The 26,835-nt window shown below is 31.8% G+C and overlaps 1 protein-coding gene across 7 annotated transcripts in view; it reads left to right on the top strand.

The window, feature by feature from the left end:
- The window catches only part of LOC115889806 (hypoxia-inducible factor 1-alpha), a 388,607-nt gene that overhangs the window by 345,888 nt on the left and 15,884 nt on the right, over nucleotides 1-26,835 (top strand). For all 7 annotated transcript variants that reach the window (XM_030909881.1, XM_030909884.1, XM_030909882.1 and 4 more), the window contains 3 exons: nucleotides 13,006-13,229; nucleotides 15,883-16,225; nucleotides 20,397-20,689. In XM_030909881.1, coding sequence (XP_030765741.1) covers nucleotides 13,006-13,229; nucleotides 15,883-16,225; nucleotides 20,397-20,689 — 860 coding nt within the window. The remainder of the gene's footprint in view (nucleotides 1-13,005; nucleotides 13,230-15,882; nucleotides 16,226-20,396; nucleotides 20,690-26,835) is intronic.

A 26,835-nucleotide genomic window follows, 5' to 3' on the forward strand; every position in this document is an offset into this window, starting at 1 on the left:
GAAGAACTCAAAATTGGAGCATAAGAATGAAACTGAAGAAAGACATAGTTCTCGCAATGCAGTTCTATTTGGTTTTTTATGTACATTTTGAATTGATCTAGACACATTCACTAATTGACTCCCTGCAACAATAAAATTCCGATATTGGTTTCCAAATTAAAAAATGTAATACGCAAAATCAGGTGTGCCAACAGGCGTAAACAAAACCACTTGTTATATAACGATTGTTTTGTCCTGGCATTTTACATAGGGTCGAACTTTTCGTGCGTAAGTGCAGATATTTGGCACATTTTTCTTTACGCTATCAGGTCGCGTATAAATAGGCCCCGCTTACCTTTCACATGTTGGTCAGTCAGCTGGTTATCGACCTTGACATTGCTAAATTTAGAATCGTTATATTAAAGCGCGATACAAGATTAAAGCACATTTTTAATGGCCGCGTTATTTTTACCGTCCGTCGCGTCCGCGTCGTCCCGGTATGGAATGCTTGAATGAGAAATAAATTTTGTAGTTTTTATTTCTTTTTAAATAATAACCAGTTTGCAATGTTAATTTTTTTTATAAAACATTATTGTTTTATATCACATATTAGCATTTTTATAAACGCAGGTCTGTGTAACTTGTAACAGTCATTACGATTAAATTATTCTAATTATGTCGTGATAAAATAAATGCATGTTAAAGAACAAACATTGAAACTATGATAAATGCGCAAATACAACAATACGTTATTAAATAACTTGGTACTTTCAATGAACTATAGATAAATACTTTCATAATAAAAAAAATATTTTTATAGTAGGTACCTTTGATTCAATCAGTTGCATATTATTATGTTGGCTCGAGCCGATTGTTATCAATTTGAAGGTTAACCAACCAAAGAAAAGTTAAAACATTAGACTCTAATTATGTGTAATTATTGACGAATTTAAAACATACCTATTCCAGGTGAGATGCATGAAACAAAAATTGTCATGTTTCACAGTAGCTTTATTGTACAGTGCTTCACATACGAGGGTTGTTTTTTTAATATTTTGCGTATAAAGGTAGAAAAACAGTAGACTTAAACCCTATTGTTTTTTGAAGTATTCTTTACGAAGAGAAATACATTTTTGCATTCATTGGAACCAATTCTGAAAACAGTTATTCCACTTGCTTGGTACCTTCAAAATTGTGTTTTTCAAGGTACCATTTCATTCTTAATTTTTGGAAAAGTAAAAAAAATCGTTAGGACCTTTGTCCGGACTGTATGGAGGATGGTCCAACAATTCGATGTTTTTTTGCTTTAAAAGCTCAATTGTTTTTCGAGCTCTGTGGGAACTTGCATTCGTCGTTGAGGGTTAGTTTTTCGAAACTCTGCAATTACTGGTGGCAAACAAACAGATACTATACTATACTGCCATTACTCGCTAACGAGTATTTGACACGCATCAGAAGATGGTCACAACGCGTTTTCTTTCATGAGCTTTTCTGTGACTGAAAAGCCCGATACATGATGTTATCTGCCTACCGCACTCCGGACATTCAAAAATCTCATTGCTTTGTTGCCTCTTTACTTTTTGGTTATCGCTGTTAACTGTGTTTACAATTCTTTTCCATTGAGTTCTTCTTGGTTATATTCTCGGTCCCCTATTGTGACCTGCTACTTCCCACTCATTCTGCACATTAATCCCCTTTAAGTTTTCGTGGAAAATGTCCTTGTATCTTTTGAGTTGTCCACCCGGCCTCCTCTTGCCGTCTACAAGGTCACCGTAAAGCAGAGATTTTGGTATGCGGTTTTCTAGCATTCTGCATACGTGACCAGCCCATCTTAAGCGGGATTTTGTAACCATGACTTCAATACTCTCGCAGTTGTCTAAGAGTGTCTCTGTTGCAACTTGTTTAACGTGTTCATGTGTCGGCGGTACGGCACCCAGGTTTCGCTCCCATATAACATGGTGGGGATTATAATTGCTCGGTACACTGCAAGTTTCGTTTTTGTACCCAAGTCATGATTGTAGAAAACCCTGTCTTGTACTTGTCTGTAGATATGTACCAATCGGCAGTCTTTGATCTTGTAGAGGAATTGTTGCTACATGACCCGCTTTTGAGACAAACATCGCCATCTTTTTGGAAACACTTCACGAGAACGGATAACTTTCGTCGGTATTGGTTCATCTCGGAACATTCAAACAGACGGTTGACGTTTATTTTCGGGTTTATAAGTTTCCTGCGTTAAACCGGTGTAGAGTTTTTTGACACCAATTCACTCTAATTGCTTTCTCTTCTTCCGTCAACAGATACTGTATCCATCGAGAAACTAAGTTTTTTACAGATAACTATTCATATAAAATTTTTTGAACTGAGGTCTTTGAAATGTCCAATGATACTTCAATTTCACGGTATGATATCTCCTTGTCGATCTTCTTGGATCATCTTACGTACATCATCGAAATATTCCTGGGTGATTACCGTTGTTGGTGGACCTATTCTTGGATCGCCGCTAAAACTAATCCGTGCACGTTTAAATTCTCCATACCAACATGAAATTGTCGACTGATGTAGTGCTTCATTGTCGAAAACAGAAACCAACGCGTCAAGGTATTCTTGTTAAGGCAACTATCGTCGAAAATTGAAACTGAGAAGAATATTTTATTCGGACTAAAATCATTTTATCTAATTTTTATCTATCTTATCGAATCTTTATCTAATTTTTATTCTTGTAATATACTAATTGTTTTTTTACTACTACTTCTTTCTTAACCCTAAATATGTAGTGGTATTGTGTTATAAATGTATATTGCATGTTGAACTACTAACCCTTCAACCTACTTTAGATACAATATAGGTTTGATCAATTATTCAAAAAAATAATTTAGTTACGTTGCAGGAAATGTTTAGAAATAAAAATCACATTTTTAAGTAACAATAGTCAATATCTTGTATTATTGTTTATGGGAGAATATCATTTTTAATTGACTTTTAACGATTTGTGGAATTTATTTTGCAATAAATATAATTTTTTAATTCACGGTATGCGAATCAAATTGCTGTAAGTTATTAGCAGTAATATGACATTATGACACATATTATATGTATGTAATTTTACTTTTATGCAATTACATTCAAGGATGAATTCACTAATGTTTAACCGAACATAAAAAATTGTCACAGTAACAATTTATAACAATATAAATGATTAAATATAATTGATATACTTAATTTTTCTAACAAAAATTTGAAAAAATAATTATTGAATAATAAATGTTCAACATGTTTTACATGTTTTGTACATTTTATTTTATCCCACACAGAGGCAAATATTTGTTTAATTTCATATTAAAAAAATATTTCATTGTACATATAATATGCAAGGCTTAAAAATATCATATTAATAATGTTTTTGTCTCTCATATACCTACGAGGGGATACGTGATAGTGATAGTTGTGTCTATCAGTTTAATGCTCACGTAAATTGTATTTTCTGGATTTTTTTAGATGTCGTTTCTTCCTTGACTCTTTGGACTCTTCCTTTGCATATTCTTATTATCATATATCAATAGTTTTTAAGTAACAATTATTAATAATAACACTTACCAAATTTTATACCTTAAAAGTTGATTAATTAACTTTAATCTTAATTTTTTTAAACCAGTACCTTTTATTTTTCTGCAATACTAAAATCCATTATTTACCTATCGTGTGATGTCGATATTTTATAGCTACTCCAGTTTTTAGTATGTGTTTAGTATGGTCCTTCTACCATATTCGAGATGCATATCACATGCACTTATCTACGACGAGATGGTATACGAACTTTATTGGTGTATAAGACTTTCTGCCTGGGCAGCGAGTATCATAAACTGTGCTCTGGGTCTACAGTTAATTTTCACTCGATTTTTCCTCCACTTGACTTTAAAAGACACAAAACACACGTAATAACACGAATCAAAATGCATCATCTTCCAAAACGCAGGGTATTTGACAAAAGTTGACACAAAATTATAACCTACAATTTGGCAAGACTTTGACAAGCGTCAAAAATCTAAAGGCAAGTCCATACGCATCGGCGTCCGTTTGTCGTTCATCGTTCCGTCAAACCAATAAAATTGAAATACGATCTGTCATTTTTGAAATAAACCAATAAAACTGGTTAAACACAACAAGAGACTACATATAACGGATTTATATTTAAACCCATCCATAGTTAACTTAAAAATTATTAGAAACTTTTTTAGTAAAATAAATAGATTGGTATGGGACGTCATCTGCTTTTCTTCTGTCATCGTCTATCGAAATCTTACCTGAAAAAAAATACAGTATAGAGTATACAGAAATTTGATTTTTAATCAAGCCATTTTATGCTATGCTACTAGAGTATTTATTTAATTTTTAACTCTATGAGTATTTATCAGGACATTATAATATAATATACTGCTAGTGAAAATTTGTTCCACTATTTTTCATATTTTTAATCTGGGAACACTGCACGCCGCATATTTTTGAAGTCTCTTCTTAAAATTCGCAGTAACCCCACTGTAATTCAAATCTTGACAAAATGTCTTCCCTGATTTATACACTTTGCATTAAACCATTTACAATAATGATCAAGAAATAATAGTAAATAAACAGGGAAAAGCTAAACACGCCTAATTCATTTCACATTAACTCAAAACTAAGAAATGTCAAATCGCACTGAAAAAAAGGGTTTTAATGACATCGCTTCCGTTTTTAATGAATTATTTAAAAAATAGTACCTACATATTTAACTCTTTCATTAGTTATTTTTATCCAGTCACTCTGACAACGCTATACCACAACAAACTTTCTATCACTCTAGACGCACGTTTCGCAAGCACGTTAGTATCATCGACAGATAATTACAACGGTTTGAAACAGTAATCGGCTAGTATTGCGAAGACGGTTAGGAAGCGTGCTTTTAGTGTGATAATAAAAATGTTTAGGTGTGGTGTGTGATAGAGGAATGTGATTGGTCTGTTATAAATAATCTTAAAGTTTATATTTATTATAACTTATTTAATCTATTCTAAAATTAATTATTAATAAATGCTGATCTAGTTTTTGGAATTTGTTTGATTACTTTCCTGATCTAGTTATTCGAAGAGCTCGTTGAGAAAATAATATGAGTTTTCTACTTCAATAGTATGAGTATAATGAATTAGTAATCATCTTTCAATCTGTAGAGGTTTTCTTTTGCTGATCTATATTGCTGTTGAACTACTACCCTACAACCTACTTAGGTATGATATAGGTTCGATCAATAATTGAGAAAATAATAAGAGTTTCCTACTTTAATAGTATGGGTATTATGAAACCAAGAATGAATATACAGGGTGTATCAAAAAGATATTAACAAATAAGAAAAAAAATACTATAGAGTTTTATGATCGAGATGGAAAAAAGTAATAATTTAAAAAATGTAATTAATTTTAAAAAAAATAATAAAGTTTCCAAATTTATCATTTCAGTCAAATAACTATCTACCCGAGCTATCTATCTACTCATCATTTTTATTTTTTGTCAATAATGACATGTATTGACTATTTGAATCCTAAATATCTTGAGAACGGTTGCACGTAACGATTTGACATACAAAGAGACATTTTTTACGTAAAAAATCACGGAAATGTGTATTTTTTCACTCAGTACTTTTATACAAGTACGGACGAAAAGTTATTAATCTTCAAAACAGTTAAAACACATATAGGTGGTGCCTATACAGGGTTGTTCACCACATACGACACGGAGTATTGTAGCTAAACGATTAGATTTTTACAAATTGTAAGTTTTGGGTTCGTTGAAGGACTATTAGAGCTACAGTTTAAAAATATTTTTACAAGATACAGAGTGTCCCAAATAAATAAAAAATATCAAAGTTGTATTTTTTTAAATGGAATACCCTGTATATTATTACATTTTTAGTTTCTACGATTAAAATAAGGGTAAATTTGATAAAGGTTTATTACACTTAAACCTTACCGTTTTTGAAATATTTACAATTTTGTGAAATTGCAGTCAAAATTTTAAGGCTTCATTTCTCCAAGGGTATCAAAGTTTTTAATACTAAATATTTACTGAAGTTTATTTATTGATCAGTTATTGTGTTGCAATAAAAAATTATACTACCTTATAGAGTGTCTTAAATTTTATTTTACATAATTACTAGCTTTAAACGGCAATAACTTGTTAAATTTAAATGGAACACCCTGTATATTTTATGAGAATCAGATGCACAATTTAATTGTCTATCAAATTGTATTATACCATTTTTTACCTATAGCTTCAAGTTTCCGTAGAAAATGCATTTTCATGTAATTTTAAATTCATTTATCAATATACCCATGGAATACTGACATTTTAGATTATTTTTAAAGATGTACCAAATTTTTAAAGAGTGCAGATAGTAATATTGTCGATATAGTTTGTTTATTTCATTAAAAAATTAGAAAAAAAAACTGTTTAAATATTTGTTAAAGAGGACCAATTAATATGATTCCAGTATTCAAACTACATTAATTGACTGTTTGCGTTGATTAATAATAATTGCTCCAAAAACTAAAAAACTGAATTTTTTATGTGTATTAGACAGTGTGGTAAAAAGTAACACCTTAAAAATGATATTTCATTTTTTGACAAATGCTTATTTGTAACAACAGAGACATTCATTTTTATAACTTATTATTATATTGATTTCTGATTCAAATCCACATTTATTTAGAATAATTTATTCATGAATATAATTAAGTATGTAATTAATTAGTATTTGGGCGGAAATAATGGTGGTATATTTAATTAATGGTATACTCTTTTATGGAGATTTAAATAGTTTTCTTTTTGCATACAAATAGGCTAGTAATATTATCATTTTGCTAAAAACGATAATATTACTAGCCTGTACATTTTGTTGCTTTAAAAACAATCTAAAATGTCAATATTCCATAGGTATATTGATAAATGAGGTCTAAATTATAAGAAAATGCATTTTCTACGAAAACTTGACGGGATAGGTAAAAAGTGGTATAATACAATTTGATTGACAATTAAATTATGCATCTGATTCTTCTAAAATATACAGGGCGTTCCATTTAAGTTAAACAAGTTATTGCCGTTTAAAGCTAGTAATTATTTAAAATAATATTTTAGACACTCTGTATAAGGTAGCATAATTTTTATTATTGCAACACAATAACTGATCAATAAATAAACTTCAGTATATATTTAGTATTAAAAACTTTGATACCCTTGGAGAAATGAAGCCTTAAAATTTTTACTGCATTTTCACAAAATTGAAAATGTTTCAAGAACGGTAAGATTTAAGTGTGATAAAAACCTTAATAAAATTTACCTTTATTTCAATCGTAGAATCTAAAAATAGAATAATATACAGGGTGTTCCATTTAAAAAAATACAACTATAGCATTTTTTACTTATTTGGGACACTCTGTATCTTGTAAAATTATTTCTAAATTGTAGCTCTAATAGTCCTTCAACGAACCCAAAACTTAAAATTTGTAAAAATCTAATTGTTTAGCGACAATACTCCGTGTCGTATGTGGTGAACAACTCTGTATATTGACATCAAAATCAAATTTCTCATGTCAAAAAATTGACGTTACTTGAGAAATTATTTGGAAAAAAGTCGAGATAAAAATGAAATTTGAGAATGGCATTTTTTTTATTTTTGGTTTGCTGAATGTACTCCATATAAACTTTTTTTCGATATCTCAATAATGAAAAAAAATTCTTTATATTTATTTTAACTTTTTGAGTCACACTGTATATTTTCATTAGTATTTACGACCTTATTAGATGACTAATTAGGAAAAGTTCAAGCGCGGGTTATCCAGTGTGCATTGAAATCTCTTCACTTGAGACCGTGATAAGCCTAATCGAGATAAGCGCGCTTATTTGGTATAAAACTGGAATACATAAATCGATTTATCAGTTGTCATCGGTCTCTGTGTGGTTGCGTTCGTTAAACCGGTTACAAGTGATATTACGCTGTGTTTTAACTCGTTACTATACTAAAATTACGTTAAAGTGTTTGAGAGATATATAGTTTTAAAAGGATTAAACATTTAATTACATAAGTTGTGTCTACAATGTTGGACTTTGAAGGTAATATAATTATTACTTTATTTCATATATTTATAGTATAAAGCTTCATTCAGAACCTCGAAATTAGTGGAATAAATTCGTGGTTTCAATTAGTTTCCTCTAATTTCAATGTAAGCATTCAAAACGTCAAAATTAGTGGTAGTAATCTTAAATTAGTCGAAAAAATTAACGAACTTAACATTTGCAACTAATTATTCTTCCAAATTTGCGAGTAATGTCATTTTGGCCTTTGATTATTATCCATCAAGAAAAATTGTGGTTAAGCTTAATTCAGAACCTCGCAATTAGTGGTTTCAATTAGCGGAGAAGTTTGTTCCTCTAATTTGAATGTAATAATTAACATTCAGAACGTGAAATTAGTGGTAGAAATTTTCAGTTAGTGGAAAAAGTAAACAAACTGTTAACTTTTCCACTAATTATACTTAAAAATTTGCGAGGAATATCATTTTGGCCCTTGATTATCATCCTTAAGAGAAAATGTGGTTAGAAATCAAAAGTTTATTGTTTTATAAGCTAAATATTAGGCTTTCTCTATGGATACAACTGACTATCGCAAGCTGTTGCTAAGATGTTCTATTAATTTTAATTGTGTTTTTTAGACATTGTGAATGATCGTAAACTAAAAAGTATGGAGTGTAATTGAAACCACTAATTTACTCCTAATTACGAGGTTCTGAATGAAGCTTTAGAAATTAAAAGTTTATTGTTCCATACGCTAATTATTAGGCTTTCTGTATACATACAACTGACTAACGCAAGATGTTGCTAGTATATTCTATTAATTTTAATTGCATTTTTTAGACATTGCAAATTATCGTAAACTTTTACATATAAAGTATAATTGAAACTACTAATTTATTATTCTAATTTTGAGGTTTCGAATGAGGCTCTTCATAGTTAAAATCAGTCAAAAATATTTTACATTATTACTTAAGGTAGTGACAATTTGATTGATTCAAATATTGCTGAAAGTTTACACAAGTAACTATTTTTGAAGTCTCTTTGTAAGATCCAGAATAAGCTCATTATTAATTCCAGTCCTGACACAATGTCTTTCCAAATTTAGACACTTTTCATTAAACTAATTATAAATTAATTAAGAAATAATTATAATTAAAGAGAGAAAAGCACAACGCCAAAATGCACTCAATTTCGCATTAACTCAAAAGTATCAAAAGTCAAACAAAGCCTGAAAATAATTGATATTTGATTGAATTAGTATCAATGACGTTTTTTTTTTGTCTTTAATGTATGACAGATGGCTTGATAATTATTTTCATTCAGATGTTCTGACCACACTATTCCACAACCAATTTTCGATCACTTTGTTTTGCTAAAGCCGTTCCCACACGATGTGGCAAATACCTTCCAACGTTGGACACGCATGAACATTTGCCACATCGAGTAGGAGACACACTGGTCATTGGCAATATTGTCGAAACCTGTGCCAAATATTGGTTACAACGTTGGACAGATTATGTAGGTTCGGCTTAAGGACATTGGTTCCATCAGCAGATAATTTGGTATAACAGTTTTAATCAATCACTGGTATTGCGAAGATGGTTGTTGAAACATGCATTTAGAGGGATGATAATAATGTTTAGGTGTGGTGTGTGATAAAAGAATATAATTTTCTGTTGTAAAAATAATCTAAAGTTTATATTTATTGTTCCTTATTTAATCTATTCTAAAATTAATTATTAATAAATTGTCATCGAAGTGTTTAGACTCATTACGAGAATAGTGAGAGTTTTCTAATTCAATAGTATGAGTATGAAACAAAAACAGAATGTACTTATTAAATTTAATAAAAAAAATATTTTCAAACAGAGTTGAGTCCTTCTATAAAGAAAAAATTTAAAAATCGAAATCGGCAAAATTGAATGGGATCGGAAAAAGTTTTTTTTCTCTGATAGGAGATAAAATTTTAGTGCCGTTTGGTGATATTAATTTTGAAATGATGTTGATTCTCCTCTCTTGTCTGGAAAAAGGTTACTTTTTCACAGAAAAATTATACTGAAATCGTACTTTTTCTTATATGTCGTAATAAAACTTAACAAACACGATTTAATTTCAATTCAATAATCTTATATTTTACATTTTTACTAATTTTATACCATTTTTTTTTTCTTTTTCTTCTCGCATTTTTTATGTTATCTACTCTCTAACACAATGTTATCTACTCCAACATGACCTAAGTCATCACAAAATTGAATAGCCTACTAATAGTGTTAAGTAATGGCAATAGTGTTGCAATAGTATAAAGTGATTATCTTTAATTGATTTAATAAAATCTGACCTTTAATAGAGAATGATTGCAGATTATTTGCGATATCTTTTATCAAAGTTGTTTATAGACTAATTACAAAGTTTTTGTTTTAAACCATTGATTTTTGGTTTTAATATGGACACTATTATTGTAGTTGACATTAAAACTGAGATTTAACAAGTTAGGAATTATTTCTTAGTAGGTTTCATACAATATTTTCATGGATGAAGGTGATCTAAATCTAAATACTTAGAAATGACGAACGTTATTATGTAAAGTTCCAGCTATATTTCTCTATTCTAAAATTGTGTCCGAGCTGAACAGATTTTTGCTATTTTTACAACTTTCATTATATCTGGTGTTTTATTTTTTTTCAATGGAAACTGCTTATAATTTGTGCTAAAAAATCTATCAATTTAATTATTTATTATATATATTTACTACATATTTTATTTTATCAAAATTCAATGAATTATTTGTGTCAGAAGTCAAGTATTTAACTAAATGTAAAATTTTATAATAGTCCTGTAATATAGAGATAAAAATTACAAGATAAAAAAGAATTTTTAATGTAACTTAACCTTTTGACATCAAATTATGTCAATTAACAAAAAGAAAGGGTATTTGCTTACAGTAGCCAGTAATATTAAAATGTATGGTAAATAGAGAATGTAGTATAAACCAGTTATACCACATTCTGTAATTACCATACATTTTAAAGAACGTAGATATAATTGATAATTGTGTCTTTTCTATGCCTCTTTACAGCTTATTGGCTACTGTGGGCAAATACCCTTTCTGTATGAGCATTAGTCCCAGGAAGACAAACAAAATTCAAAAACTGTTGTATGTTAAAATAGGAAATATCTTCCAAAACGAAAAATGTTAAAAAGGCTTCACCTATCTTATATCTATTTTAGTAACATTTTGCAACACTCGTTAATTTCTTCTTGTTGAATGACGGATAAATCTTGGGGATAGATAACCGTCATAATGAGGGTCCGTCATAATGATGGCCGTCAGGTCACTTTGATCTAGTAGTGACAAAATTCTAGTTGGTAAAATAGCAAAAACTTACCTCAATTATTTTTTATATATATAAATTCGGGTCAGAACGTACGTTGTCCGATGCCTAACTTCCACCCTGTGCGATTTTCCCATTGATCTTCGGTCAGATTTTTCTCGCTCATCGACCTTCTTATTCCTTCCATCCATGTTTTCTTGGGACGTCCTCTCTTTCGTTTAGCAGGTGGTATCCAATGAATGACTTGTTTTGGAATTCTTTCATTGTGCATTCTCTGAACGTGGCCGTACCATATTAATTGTTTTTGTTCTATATCATTTACTATTGTTCCCTCTATTCCCATCTGTTGTCTAATGTCTTCATTTCTGATCTTATCCCTCCGGGAAATTCTCATTGCTCTTCTAGTCGCGTCCATTTCTGTTGTCTCTAATTTCCTTTTATTCCTTTCAGTGAGTCGCCATGTTTCACATCCATAGAGTAATATGCTTTTAACTAGTGTCTCGTATATATTATATTTCCTGTTTTTTGTAATTTCAGTGCTCCATAGAATGCCATTTATGCATCTGATAACTCTTCGTGCCTGTATTACTCTGTTGTTTATTTCTCTATCGTCCGTTCCATCTCCTGTAAATATCGATCCCAGGTACCTGTAATCTTCACATGCCCAAATTTCCATATTATTGTCTAAAATAAGATTTTCTGTATTAGCTCCAATTGGAAGGTATTTTGTTTTTTCTGTATTTACTGTGAGACCCCATTTAGCATATTCTTCAATTATTTTCCGCACCATATATTCCATGTCATCTTTGTCGTTTGCAATTATGGCCTGGTCATCTGCAAATTGCAAGGTGTATAGGCATATGTCATTTAGTTCTATACCCATTCCGTTACATTTCTTTTCCATAGATGTAAGGCCTTGGCAATATAAATTTTAAATAGTGTTGGGGATATACAGCAACCCTGTCGGAGCCCTTTAGTGATAGAAATTTCCTCTGAGAGACCGTTGACCGTTTTTATTTGTGATTTTCCTCCATGGTAAAGATTTTGTACAGCTTTTATCAGAGCTGCGTTAATTCTTGATTCGTGCAATACTTCCCATAATTTTATTATTGGCACTATATCATATGCTTTTTGTAGATCGATGAATGTTATATGAACTTCCTGGTTCATTGCAGATTTCTTCTCGATGATCTGTTTCAATGCAAAGATATTATCTGTACATGATCTTCCGCTTCTGAAACCACTCTGCTCTTCTTCTTCGTAGCTGGAGTATTCCTCTTCAATTAAGTTCCTCAGTATCCTTCCATAGAGGCGATTCATAGTGCTGGTGACCGAAATTCCCCTGTAGTTATTGGGATCCTTCCTTGAGCCCTTTTTATATATAGAGGAGATATATGCTTTTTTCCACTGTTCAGGTACTGGATGACCATTTAAGCACTGGTTAACTCAATCATTTATTTTTTCAATGTATAATATTTTAATAATTTTTTCAATTATTTTTTCAATGTATAATATTTCGATACATTATGAACCAAAAATGACTTTTAAACTGCTTCTACATTTTTTTTTCAAATATGTGTTTCTATTGTTTCAGTGTTGAAAGATGAACCCGACGATTTGACTCATTTGGCACCGGTGGCAGGGGATGTGTGCGTTCCACTGGACGACCATCCTTTCCTGACAGACATGTTGGACGACATACTTTTAAAAGACAATGGTTTCGGGCCTTTACTCAACGACGAACCTTCGGACCCATTTATTTCGTATAGAGACTATCGAGATTCATCGCCTCAGCTACTGTCACCTAATTTATCAAAGGTATTTATGTATATTTGTATTAAATATTAAATTGAATAAAAAGATAAAGAGTCCATTTCACTAGTCTGAAAAAGTAGCAAAATAAACTTTTGGCCTTTAACGTTTTATGTAAAACTGGCTACGTATTTTTAGACAAATGAAGAAGGAAATTAAATATAAAGGATTATACTATATCCGTATTGTAGCACATTTTTAGACAACTTCTTTATTTTTAAGGTTTTGATGGTCAAACATCAACAAAATATTCTTTATGTTTGGACTAAATTTTATCGAAAATAAAGACATAATTTAAAAAATCGTTACAATACGGAAATAGATTGAAGTTTTGTGATTACAGTGATATATAATTTATATGGTTTTGTAACAAATTGCTCGCTATTCTATAGCAAATGCTGAAGCTCTGCAAACCTTAATCAAGCCTTCAGTGGCGGATACAGAGGGGGGGCCCATGGGGCCCGGCCCCCCCTAAAATCTGTAAATTGTGTTAAATATTAGGCTTTTGGGTTAAAAATGGCGCCCTAAAAAGCATATTCTACATTACTTTTTATTTTGGGCCCCCCCTAAAATAAATTCCTGTATCCGCCCCTGCAAGCCTTAATCAAAGCACGTGTGTTTGGAATTTTGGGTGTGGCTTAACACGACAGGATCGGGCTAAGCCTTAGGCAGATTTCTGAAATATAATATATATTCCCTTCGGCCACACACCCGCTTTACCAGACCCCTGAGAGCGACCCGAACAGTACAGCGTAATAGACTCTTAAGGAAGGAGCATTTCAAAAAACTCTTGACTTAAGTACGGTTTATCAGTGCCGTTCTAATTTTATTTAAATGGTCTAAAAATATAATGTAGGGTAGGTTCAATAATTTGTTCATTTTGTTTTATGTTGTCCATAAATGGTACTTATTACTTATCCAAATACTAGATATGCTTCTGATATACTACTACTTACACACTTCTCAGTGAATTCCATTATTTCTCTAGATTTTTAACCAAAATCTACCACGCGCTTCACAACTAACTATTTTAGAGTCTTTTTAGGTAATTCGCAATAACGTCATACTGTTAATTTAAGTTCTGACACCAATATCCTTCTATATTTACTACCTTTGAACAAAACCAGTTGTAAAATAAATAATAAATAACATAGGTTCAAAAAAGCCGTTAATAACTCCGCAAATCCGTTAAATTTCAAATCAAATTCAAATGTGTCAATTGCAACGTCAAAGAGAACTGTCAACGATGTCGATTCCATGAATAGCATTATACTCCTTCCTTGCTTTTTATTCAAAGGTATTAAATATTGATTAAAATTGAACATATTATATTGAGAGTTAAACCATCTATATATAACTATTTTCTTTTGCAAGAATGTTTTATCTTTATGGCCGATAAAATATCTAGAATATATCCCGGACTATTATATTACAGAATGTTCAATTTATCTGTGCAATTCTGATGTGCATATTTGCAGACTTGATTACAGGATATGCTTCTCTATGTAATTGAATGGCTGTTCCTTGTTCCTAGATGCGCCGATGTCTATATTATTGATATGAATCAAGCTTGAGCTTAATTAATATCTGTGTCTAGAGTTTAGGGTACAGGACATCTTGGTTACCTGTATACTAAATTCGGCTGTAATACCTGTAGAATAGTGAGGGCATTACGATTCTTTTTATCGAATGATTTTTATTGATTAATTTTTTTCTCGAATCTTTTTTGATGAATCGAAACACGCTATTCAATTTCTCATAATGTATCGACTCTTTTACACATTTTCTCATCAAAAACAAAATAAAACACTAATTGACCACAATACACCAAAACACTTTACCTTTGCACTGGACGCGCGTTTCGCTAACGATGTTAGCATCATCAGCAGATGATTAAGACTCATTTTAATTTTGAGTGTTTCTAAGTCCTAAAAATCAAAAGGCATTTTTTTGGTAATCCTTGATAGAATGTTTTGCATAGAATTGTAATTAACGTAATATTTTTTTGTTATTTTAACATGTTATAGAATCACAAAATGTATTTATTTCAATGCTACAGAAAGGGTGATGATAGTTATTGGCAAATATGAACGTTCGTTGTACCAAACCAAACCAAAACGAACTGTGTTGTAAGCAATGAATGAATTCTCACGATTTGAGTCGCATTATGATCCGATTCAATTCTTACGACTCGTTCGTTTAAATTTTATGGATCTGTGCTGACCACGATTCAGTTGAGTGAATTGTATTATAAGCAATGGATCAATTCTATCGATTCTTTGAACAAACGAGCCGTAGAAATGAACGAGTCGCTGTAATCACTAACGTTAAAATACACCACAAATTAAATAATATGATTAATTTTTTGGCAATATTTAAATTCGTTTTCCATAATAATATGAGACAAAATTGTGGTTATAAATCAAATATGAAGGTCATAAACTAGCTTCAATCCAAAAAATGCTTTGTTAGAAGGTATTCAATATTCAATATAATACATTTGAAATTAGTAGTAAGGAGTTTAAATGCGATTTAATAAAGAATTTAAATCGCATTAATTCGAAAACGCAGTATTTTTAACTATTTCAATGTTGATGATGATTGCTTCGTCCTATTAATTTCATATATTTCTAAAAAATGTGTTTTTCTTTCTTTTTAGAGTTCAGATTGCAGTTTACCATCGTTATGCAGCCCCAACAATTCCCTAATAGACGAAGACCAAATGTCGACATTTATGAACCTGCAAATGGACGACGATAACGACTTAGTTATGAAAGCCCCCTATATTCCGATGAATTTCTCCGACGACTTACCGCTTTTAATGTCGAACGACCTGATGTGGAATAACAACGAGAAAAATTTGAGCCCCAATCGAATACCCGAGAACAATTCGACGCTGGCTCAGATGCTCAGTTCGTCGGTGAACAAACACAGTCTGAAAAGTAGCGATAGGGGTGGGGGAACGATGGAAGACAGCAACATAGAGATGTACAATGAAAAAAGTAAGAGAATAACATCATATACTTACATATGTCAGAAATATTGTCCAAGCTGTTTCCACTTCACTCAACCAATTTCTCCATTCTTTCCTGTTGTTCCAATCTTCGTCTTCTAACCTTCAATTTCCCATGCCATTTCTCTATTCACATACAGTCGGTACACCTTCTTGTGTCCATACCTAGAGTAAGAAAAAAATTACATTTAATATGAAACTCTCTGATATATAGGTAATATCAGACACTTTGTATTTATCTTTTATTCCGTATCTGTCACCAAAAATTAAATGTCTTAATACACGAACCCATGAACGTAGAATGTTTGGGAGGGGGGTTAATCACCGTGACGTTATAGATCTATTGTCTGTCTCCCTTTCTTGAGTTATAACGAGTTATTCACTCATCATACAGTTTCAGGGCTTGAGACGGCTTCACAGAGGCCAGCTCTCCATCTCCTACATCAGCCGCACCAAAGTTTATGGCACGAATGGTTGGTGTTCTGGCATTTCCTCATTTTCCCCACAGAATTTGCATTCGCCAAGATTCGACAACAAAGATTCGTAACGAATTCGGGGTCGTAAGTTCTGAAGAATTTATTCCAGTGTCTTAGACCGTTGGAGGATTCCCATTCCAGGTTCTTGAGTTCCGCTTTAAGCTGGTTTCCACTTGGAAGGCAGAACGATTCTGGTCCAGTTAGTGGAGTGTTTGCTCCTTTTCTAGCTAGATCGTTTGCTTTTTCATTGGCTTCTATGCCTTGGTGAGCTGGCATCCAGAGTAGGAGGACTTTATTTTCTTTGCCTAATATATTCGGCTTCTCTAGGTATTCTTTAACCAACTTCGAATTGATGGTTACTAAGTTGATCACTTTTAACGCTGCTTGATTATCGGATAAGATGGCTATTTCCGGTTTTGAATACTTCCTATCTAAGATAAAATGTACGCATCTTTCGGAATTATGCTGGGGTAGGTGCCCATTGACTCGGAGTATTTAGTTTTCGACCTAAATACTCCTATCCCAGCTTTAGTTTTGAAAGCATTAGTATACCAAGTTATGGTATGATCTTTTACATGTCGAGCAAACGTTTCTGTCTTCCAAGTGGTACATTCTTGGTATGTCATCCACTGGGAGTTGGAGGAATTTTCTTTTTGAGGGTGTTCCGGACCTGACAGTTCTCTCAATAATGTTTTCGTCAGTGACCATTCTATTTATTGTCGCATTGGCATCTTTACCGATGACATTGTGCTGTTGTGTTAAGTCTAGAATGACCCCCATTGCTGCTGTTGGGCATGTTCTCATGGTACCGAACAGAACAAATCTAGCAATGTCTCACGGTCAAACCATATGTACCTTGCTCTATTTGTTTCCTTCTTTCTGCTAAATGACTAACCATTTGCTTTAATTCATCATTAAATGAGCTTTTAATATATCTAAATGCCTTAGATATAAATTTTGTTTATTGGGTACTATAAACTCTATTTTAGATTTCTTATTGTTGATATTATTGAGGAAATTTTGAAAACTGCAGATAAGCTTTGTTTCGCTTTTTCGGCGATATCTTTAAGAGATGTTGACCCTTTTTCCGAGATGTTTAGATTTGCTCCAAAGTAACGGATCACTGCTTTGGAAAAACATCTGCCTAGGAAACATTTACTGAACAACGGTCAGTTACAAGTAATGACGCAGCGTGGCTCAGGCGTGGATGAAAACAGAATTGTTTGCTACTTAATTTACGTCCCCTCATTTACATTTTTTTTGTTTTATTAATTAGCTTATCGCTATGTTTTTCTTATCACTTTATATTGACGCATGAGTATCTAAAGTTCAGTATCGCAAATAATCAGTGTTTTACGATGCAATTTAGGACTGTGCTGTTTTGAGTTTTAAAAGGTCTGCGTATGCTGAATACACATACCAAATTTGAACAATTTTGGACAAGCCGATTTTCACTAATTTAAGAAAAATTGCAACTATTTTTAAATTAAAACTGAACAGGTAATAGTAGAAAACCAGGCAAATGCCAACGTACCTTATGTTGTCATCCTATAATTTTGTGAACATCAGATTGTATTTTCTAAACGTTAGGCTTTTGCCTCGGTCGAACAAAGTTTTAAATTACAATAATACATTCTGGGACACTAAACGTAGGTACTATAACGTAGTAATGTAGACAGCACAACAAATTACATTTGACAATGATAAAATCATAGACATAGATAAAGGAAATATCATAGATTGATAACTTAAGGTATGTCGACATTTGCCTGATATTGCATTGTTACCTGTTCAGTTTTAATTTAAAAATAGATGCAGTTCTTCTTAAATTACTTAAAATCGGGTTGTCCAAAATTGCTTAAACTTGGCATGTGTATTCAGCATAGGCAGACCTTTAAAAACCCTATTTACGACTTGGCTGTAAAATTAATAGGAGAGCCAATGTTTGAACAGTTCAAAATTTGCATGGGATTTCCTGTTTCTACCACCCGGTATATGACATATTGACACTTGTCTCTCATTGTTATTCGAAATTAGAAGATGTTTATACACACTTCTAAGATTTGCAACTTTTTTTCTTCAAATTTTCTTCAAATGAAACATGGGGGAGTGTCTATATTCTTAATTCGAGACACTGTCTTATATAATTGCTATAATATTCCATTAATCATGATTTTTTTTTATTGCTATCACGTTTTATTACACTCATTCGTAATTAAGCCTTGTAGATAACTAAAGTGTTGCATATTATAGAATATTCCATAAATTGTTGACCTGATTTCTCAGTCCAATTTTAATTTTTTGGACATAGTCATCAATAATTTATATTGATATTATTAACTTAGAAAAAAATAATATCAGGACCCAGATAAATTTTACTTTATTATTTATGTTTATCTGTTTTATTTTTGTTTATTTACGTCAATGATTTTGTATACTATTTTCTATCGCTTACAGTACAAAAATCTCAGTTCAGAAGTCAAATATAGTTCAAATTTTTTGACAGAAGTTATTGCTATTATTTTTTTTTCTAAAAAAGTCTTTTTAATAATCTTATAATAGTTCTTTCATCTTATACTTTTGATTTTACTGAAAAGTTTTTCTTTGTTAAAGAATTATAAAACTTTGGCAAAAATTGGCATTGCGTGAGATCTAAAAATGCTTCTGTAAAATTTTTCCTACGAGATATTTTTTTGTTGATTGAATAAATAGAATACGAGTTTTTAAAAGAGTCAAAACACTTACTTTTAACACTGGATGCGCGTTTCACTGACCACATTAACATCATGATGCTAACATAGTGACCAAAACCAATTGTAAAAAAAATAATAAAAAACAAAATCAGCTCAGAAAAATCCAACAAATCCACGAAATTTTAAATCAAATTCAAATGTGTCAATTGAAACGTCAAACAACTGTCAAATGAGTTCATGACGTCCATGTTCATGTGTGATTTCGTCTCTAATGCATGAATACATGGATAGCAATACCGATTTGGTCATTTTAGTTTTCATGTAGGTTCATTTTCATGTAGGCAGCTTAATGGAAAATCAAATGTATTAAAAAGATGTAAAAGTTGGGGTGATACATTTCTTCTATGCGGTATTGCTGGATTTTGCATCAAAAGTGCAAACCGCACAAGTAGGCGTTTATGGAAAATGTTGCGTCTAGGGTTGGAACCTTATTTTTCACAATTAGTTACTTATTTTACTACAGTGTAATAGATTATATTTGGCTTAGATATATTATCTTCATTTCAGTAGTATACATGAAAGTGTTTAAAATAGTTTTTTTTTCTACACAAATTTTCCTACAAACGTAAAAAAACCGGCAACACTGCATGCCGCTTTTGATTTTGTCTCTCTGTCTGTCAACCGGTCATTTATATTATTCAGTCTTACACGTTAAAATCCAGACCACAGACCACACTTCTAAAATGACCAAATCGGTATTCGTCTTCTTTAATCGTTTTATTCAAAGCAGACATGTCTAGAATTACAAGTAGAATCCCAGGATACAAAAATATTATTGGTAACCCATTAAAAATGACAGTGACTATAGCTACGAAAAAGTACAGATTTCTACTATAAGTTCACTAACACCACACCGTGAATAACCCTGCAAACAGATTTATCTTTTTTTTTTCTATTTTCATATATTGATCTCAATATTTTCTTTTTCTAGATACAAACAGAAGTTGGAGTACAAAGTTAAGTCCAAAAATGGAAGTGAACAGTATAGGACAGATAGACCGCTCGTCCAGTTTGAAACGGTCGAACAATTCTTCGTACGACCACCAGAACAAGCGAACCAAAAACGAGCCCAAAGAGAAAATGTCTTCGGAACTATTACAACAGTTAATGTCCAACAACCATCACAGGGGCAGGCCCAAAAACAAGGATAATTGGCTGTTAAATTCCGGAACCAAAGCCGCCTGTATATCGCAACCCAGCGACAGCGTGCTCATGAACCTTTTGGTAAGCGGCTTCGACATCCGGGCGGGTTACATCTGCCTCGCACCGACTAAGTCGAAACGATGAATCGATATGACACTAGTCGCCGCACCCAGACTGTTTCCAAATCTTATGATCTTAAAACAATTTAGAATGTTCTTTCTCGGGGGATTGCTACCGAGAAAGGAGGAATGCAACGGTTAGCGAAGTGATACTACTATTCTGGTCGTTAGCTCAAATAAGTTCTTTTGGGTTTAGACACTTTCTAGTACTCTAGATTAATCTTTTTGTCGTATAGGACACATATCAGATGTAAGGATTTGTTAAAATGCAGAATAATGTAACTCGAAGAAATAAACTATTTTTGTTACTGTTCTTAATTTGATTTGTATACATACTTTTGTATTTTTCAATTACCCGAATGCCTTATTTATGTATATGCTTCAGCATCGTAAAGAAAACATAATGTATTTTTAATAATGTCCTTAGTGACAGTTTCATTACTGTAGACTTTTAGTGATGTCACTGCTAAAATGAAACACTTTTTTTAATTCAATCCGGTCTAGATAAATGAAAGTGATGTCGTGTGCCTATAATTTTTTTCTGTAATTTATAAATTATACCGTGCTGGCAACTCTTACTTTTGGGTCGGTATTAAAAACTCAACTTTTTAACACATAACACGCGATAACTCAAGAACCACTTTAAATATTGAAACTTTTTTATTTTGAAGTTCGGATCTTTTACAAGATGTTTAAATAAGAAAAATTCGATAGGCTTGTTTTTTCCATTCAAAATTAAAAAAAAAACATCTATTTACTTTTAGTGCATCGCAATTTTCAGCAATCGATAACAGAAATATTAAGAAAGTTTTTGAAAAAAACTACAATCGTTTGTTTCATAAATTTCGAGATATCGATTTTTGAATTCAGAGTTCTAATAACGCGACCGCTGTCAAACACCAACTCAATGCCACTTATTTTTACCAAAAGTGCAAGTATTTCTAACTTGCACGTAAAAATTTACAAGCTATAGGTAAAATTAGGACTCATTAATAAATAAAGAAATAAAATATCGCGAGACGTAATTAAATCGTGAAGTCGAATGCATGATGTACCTAACCTAGAATTTTAGGTACTGATTGGGCCGACCGCGACGAATCTGCTAAATCCTCTTCCGAGTCTCTTAGCAATATGCACAGTTTCTCGATTTATTTCATACGTTTGGCAACATTTGTACTGTTCTCTCTTTGTTCAGTACATTATAAATGATTGCACTCTTCTTACATATGGAAATCTCGACCCAGGACTAACCTTTGCCAGTCGTTAGTATATAAAATTTAACATTAATAGACATTTATGATGTCAAACATGTGACAGATACTATCTAAATCATAGAATGGTTCTACAATGTCATTTTTTATTGGTCATGCTGTAGTAATTGTTAATGACAATTTATCGATATTTCAACATTTAAGTGTTCAAATTTAGTGGTGATATTTCTAGAAGGTTACAGCCATAAAGAATGTTTTTATATTAAAAATTTTTGTCGCTCATTTTTGGATTAGGAAAATAATAATTGATAAGAACCTTTGTAAAATCACAGGCTTCGAACATTTTTTTGCAAAAACAATTTCTAGCTATGAAAAATTTTCTGGATACAACTATGACCTCTATGCTTCAAAGTCAATATAACTTTTTTACGTTGAATCAGAATGTTTCACCGAAATATTTTTTATCATTTAAGTCCTAAAAAAATAACTCAGAGCTTAGATTAAAAATCTGATCTGCATATATTTGCCTGTAAATTAACAAAAGTACGCGTTATAATTTTCGCATATCAATTTGAATTTATTATCGAAATGCACGAATCTTCCACTGATATACAGAGAAGATCAGGCTACTAGTAACATAGCAAGTTGCCGGACGAATTTACGTTTACCCGTTTTGCGTTCGTACTCGAGAGTCACTGCCGGCTAGTCGGCTGGTCAGGCAGTACGCAATTGCAGTTGTGCTTGGACGGGTCGGTCGTGACAGACTAGGAATATGACGCGAGGAGTGCCGTGTATTTATTATTTTCATTTTAAGTGTTTACCTTCACTTAAGGTAACATTTAAAATAAAAATACTTAAATATTTATTATTTCAGTGTGTTTACAAGCCAAAACTAAAAATAAATAAATTCTCTAAACCCCCAAAAAAATTATAATATTACTCTAAATAAAAAAAAAGTTATAACAAGTGTTCAAAGAGACCACCTTCTTGTGCTAGACAGAAGCCTAGGCGGTCGTAAAATCCCCGTCTGACATTGGCTAACATATTAGGGCTAATAGTTTGGAAAGCCTCTCGTATTTTTACTTGAAGCCCATCCAGATTATTAGCCCTATTATGACCATACACTTTGGATTTTACATAACCCCACAAAAAGAAATCATTGGGAGAAAGATCTGGTGATCTAGCGGGCCACAAAATAGTTCCATATCCACTAATTAAACGGTTGGGAAAAGTATTGTTCAAAAATCCTTGAACAATACGGGCATTGTGCAGGGCAACCACCTCAGCAATTTGATTACTTGAAAACGTGGGATTTTGATCCACGGTAGCACAAACGAACACTTGCTTTAACTCCTGTTCTTCATTAATCAACACATCAGGCTTTTTGTGTTATTGTGGGGACACGCACCCATGTGTTTCAAAATTATTAATAACTCTTAATATAGTAGATAAAGTTGGAATTGACCTGTTTACAAAACTTTGTGGAAAAATTGTTTGTATATCCCGATAAGACCTATTTTGGAAATACCATTTTACAATTTGAATTTTCTCACGAACTTCATAAACCTCCATTATTTTACTTAAAAAATAAATTTTACACGAGAACTGTCGCGAGAATCTACGTATTCGTTTTGGCTATTAAAACAGGAATAAATACAAATTCTGAAACATTCTTATCACATAGCGACCTATTTTTATTTTATCGCATTTTTTCGCCTGCTTTTTATCTGGCGCACGGGCATACGCTAATTCGTCCAGTTCTGCCTATGTTACTACTACCGTGGTCCGGTCTGTATATTTTTGTTTACAGCTTAAGACAACTTGATAATTTATTTTGATTCTCATGGTTACATTTAATAATTTAATCACCAAATAATATTAAGTTTCAAATTTTAAACTACGAAAACAAGTAAATATAGATATCATTAATTAATAGTTTTACACTTTTTCATGTATTTGAATCAATCACATTAAGTTTGTTTATCTGATACCAAAACAAAATAATATACTATTTATTTATCAAACAGTGTTTCAACATAAATAATCTGGTTGTAATCAGAAGATTAATTTTTATTTGGTTTAACCTATAGGATAAAGTCCAGTATAGTTCTTCTCACGTAACGTTTTTCCTAAATGGTGGAAACTTTGGACTAAAGAAATGTATTTAATAAAAAAAATACTGGGCAAAATACCATACAATCGAAAAAAAAAACTGCGTCAGAGATGGCTTTGAAATGAAGATCACTGTCATTTTGTATGTAAAATTACATAGGGACTGACATAGATCATCTGTTCCAAGCAACCTGGACACGGTTTTTTCTTCAATTATGCGGTATATTTATTAAAAAATAGTGCGATAAAAATTAAAGTAAATATTCAAATAATCTCTGGTAAATCAAAATATTCATATTATTGACACAATTGTTGCCACTGCCTAGATATTTCATTTGTGCTATACCTTTATCCTGCCATGCATAATGTCATATGTTGAAACGAGAAAGAGTTATGCGAGATAAACTATAGAAACTTAACTGGAGTAAACTTCATTCAGAACCTCGCAATTAGTAGTTTCGTTTAGCGTAGAAGTTTGTTCTTTTAATTTCAATGTAAGCATTTAGAACGTCTAAATTAGTGGTAGACATTTTCAATTAGTAGAAAAAGTTATCAAACTTTTAACTTTTCCACTAATTATACTTCAAAATTTGCGAGAAATGTCATTTTGGCCTTTGATTATCTTCCGTCAAGAGAAACTGTGGTTCGAAATCAAAAGTTGATTGTTTCATAAGCTAAATATTAGGCTTTCTCTATGGATACAACTGACTAATGCAAGCTGTTGCTAGGATATTCTCTTAATTTTAATTGTGATTTTTTAAATATTGTGAATGATCGTAAACTGAAAAGTATAAAGTGTAATTGAAACCACTAATTTATTCCACTAATTACGAGGTTCTGAATGAAGTTTCAAACGAAAATTATGTGCGAAGCATGTGATAAAATATTTCAAAGTACTTCCAGGTAATTATAAGAGACAAATTGAATGATAACAATATAATATATATTTGATATTCTTAGATGATATGGGTCAGTAAGTCAGAGACGGCTTAAACATTTTTTTTTCATTGTTTAATCTTTTTTATTGCAATTTAAGCCGTTTTTGTCACAAATGACGATGTTCCTGTGTAGTGTTGAGCATGAATTCTAGTCCATTTACGAAGCCTAACAGAAGACTACACACACCGATCAAAGTACAATTGAGTTCAGGGAGAAACTCGATTAAACTGCCGTGCCGTCGACTAAAGAAAAACAAGTCACAATATAATTGTAAATAAATTTGATGTGCTATTTTAGATTAAGTAGATTTTAAGTACGTTCTTCCCGATTTGGTTCGTTTCTCACCATTCGAATACAAGCAGCTATAAGAACAACGAAAACTAGGATCGTTTTAAAGAAACAAAAATCGGAAACGAATAGGCAGGGAGGGTGGACTTAAGTGTAGCGAGCCTGCGCACTCACTAAAATGACTGTGATCAAATCTACTAAAAAATAATAATGCTCTCTATGTTTAGTTAACACATTCCATATTTCATTACGGTATGTTTTGGTCACAAAAAATTCTTTCCATCTGTGAGCATGAAATATTTATACGGGGCGTACCAAAGGGTTTGCAGAAAATGTTTTTTTTTATTTTTGTCCAGCTTGCCCCATAACAAAAAACAATTATTTTGACATGTCATGCTACTACAGTTGTTGCATGACAAATACCAAATTATTTTTTTTTGTATGTATGAAAAAAAATATCATCCTTTTTTCAGTAAATCAATGATGAACAAATCCTTATATATTGCAAACCCCCTTTTGGCACACCTTATACTACTCTATAAAATATATAAAATTTTTATCAGACTATATTAAAAAAATATTTATTTTATTTGAATGAACACTGTTGTGTCGAACTTTCTTTTTTTTTCTTATCACAAAATTACGATGTTGTCTCTGGTTATAAAGCAGATCCAAAACTAAGCAGCAATTGTCATTTGTTCTGAATAAATACAGTTTCAAAAAATATACCGTGCTGGCAACTCTTACTTTTGGGTCGATATTTACATGAGTGGAAATAAATCCCATAGGGATCTTGTTAAGTCGGAGTGAGAGAAATGCGACGGTGTACTATTGCGGCGTTGCTACATATCTCCGGTACACCTTTCCCTATCAAGTAAAGTTAAATCAAGATCGCAAACCGCTTATTTTTAAGACTTTCTTTTCGGAAAGATAACTAGATAAAATCACTAGATGTGTTTCTGAGCATCTGAAAAGGAATTATAAGGATATCGTTAGGTATATCGTTATCGTGTGTGTTTTTCATAACCAGAAAACGTCAGTAATCGCGATAATTTAAAAACTTAACTTTTTTTTATTTTGAAGTTAACATCTTTTACAAGATGTTTAAATAAGAAAAAATCGATATGCTGGTTTTTTCAATTCAAAAACTTTAAAAAAACCATCCATTTACTTTTAGTGCATAGCAATTTTCAGCAATCATGGAACTTTTTTATTTATAAAGAATTTCTCATAATATCTGCGAAGGAAATATAGCAGAAGAATTAAGAAAGTTTCTGAAAAAAAACTACAATCGTTTCTAATGGATTTCGAGATATGGATTTTTGAATTCGAGTTCTAATAGCGAGACCACTGTCGAACACCAACTCACCTTGCATTTAAAAATTTACAAACTATAGGGAAAATTACGACTTGTTAATAAATAAACAGATAAAGTATCACGAGACGTTATTAAATCGTAAAACTGAACGCATGATGTAGACCCTTTCTTAGAATTTTATGTACTGATTGTAGCGACCGGTCCACCGCGACGAATCTGCATGCACACATCTCTCATGCA

The sequence above is a fragment of the Sitophilus oryzae genome, unplaced genomic scaffold (assembly GCF_002938485.1).
Source record: "Sitophilus oryzae breed Bouriz unplaced genomic scaffold, Soryzae_2.0 scaffold_847_pilon_pilon, whole genome shotgun sequence".
NCBI lineage: Eukaryota > Metazoa > Arthropoda > Insecta > Coleoptera > Curculionidae > Sitophilus > Sitophilus oryzae.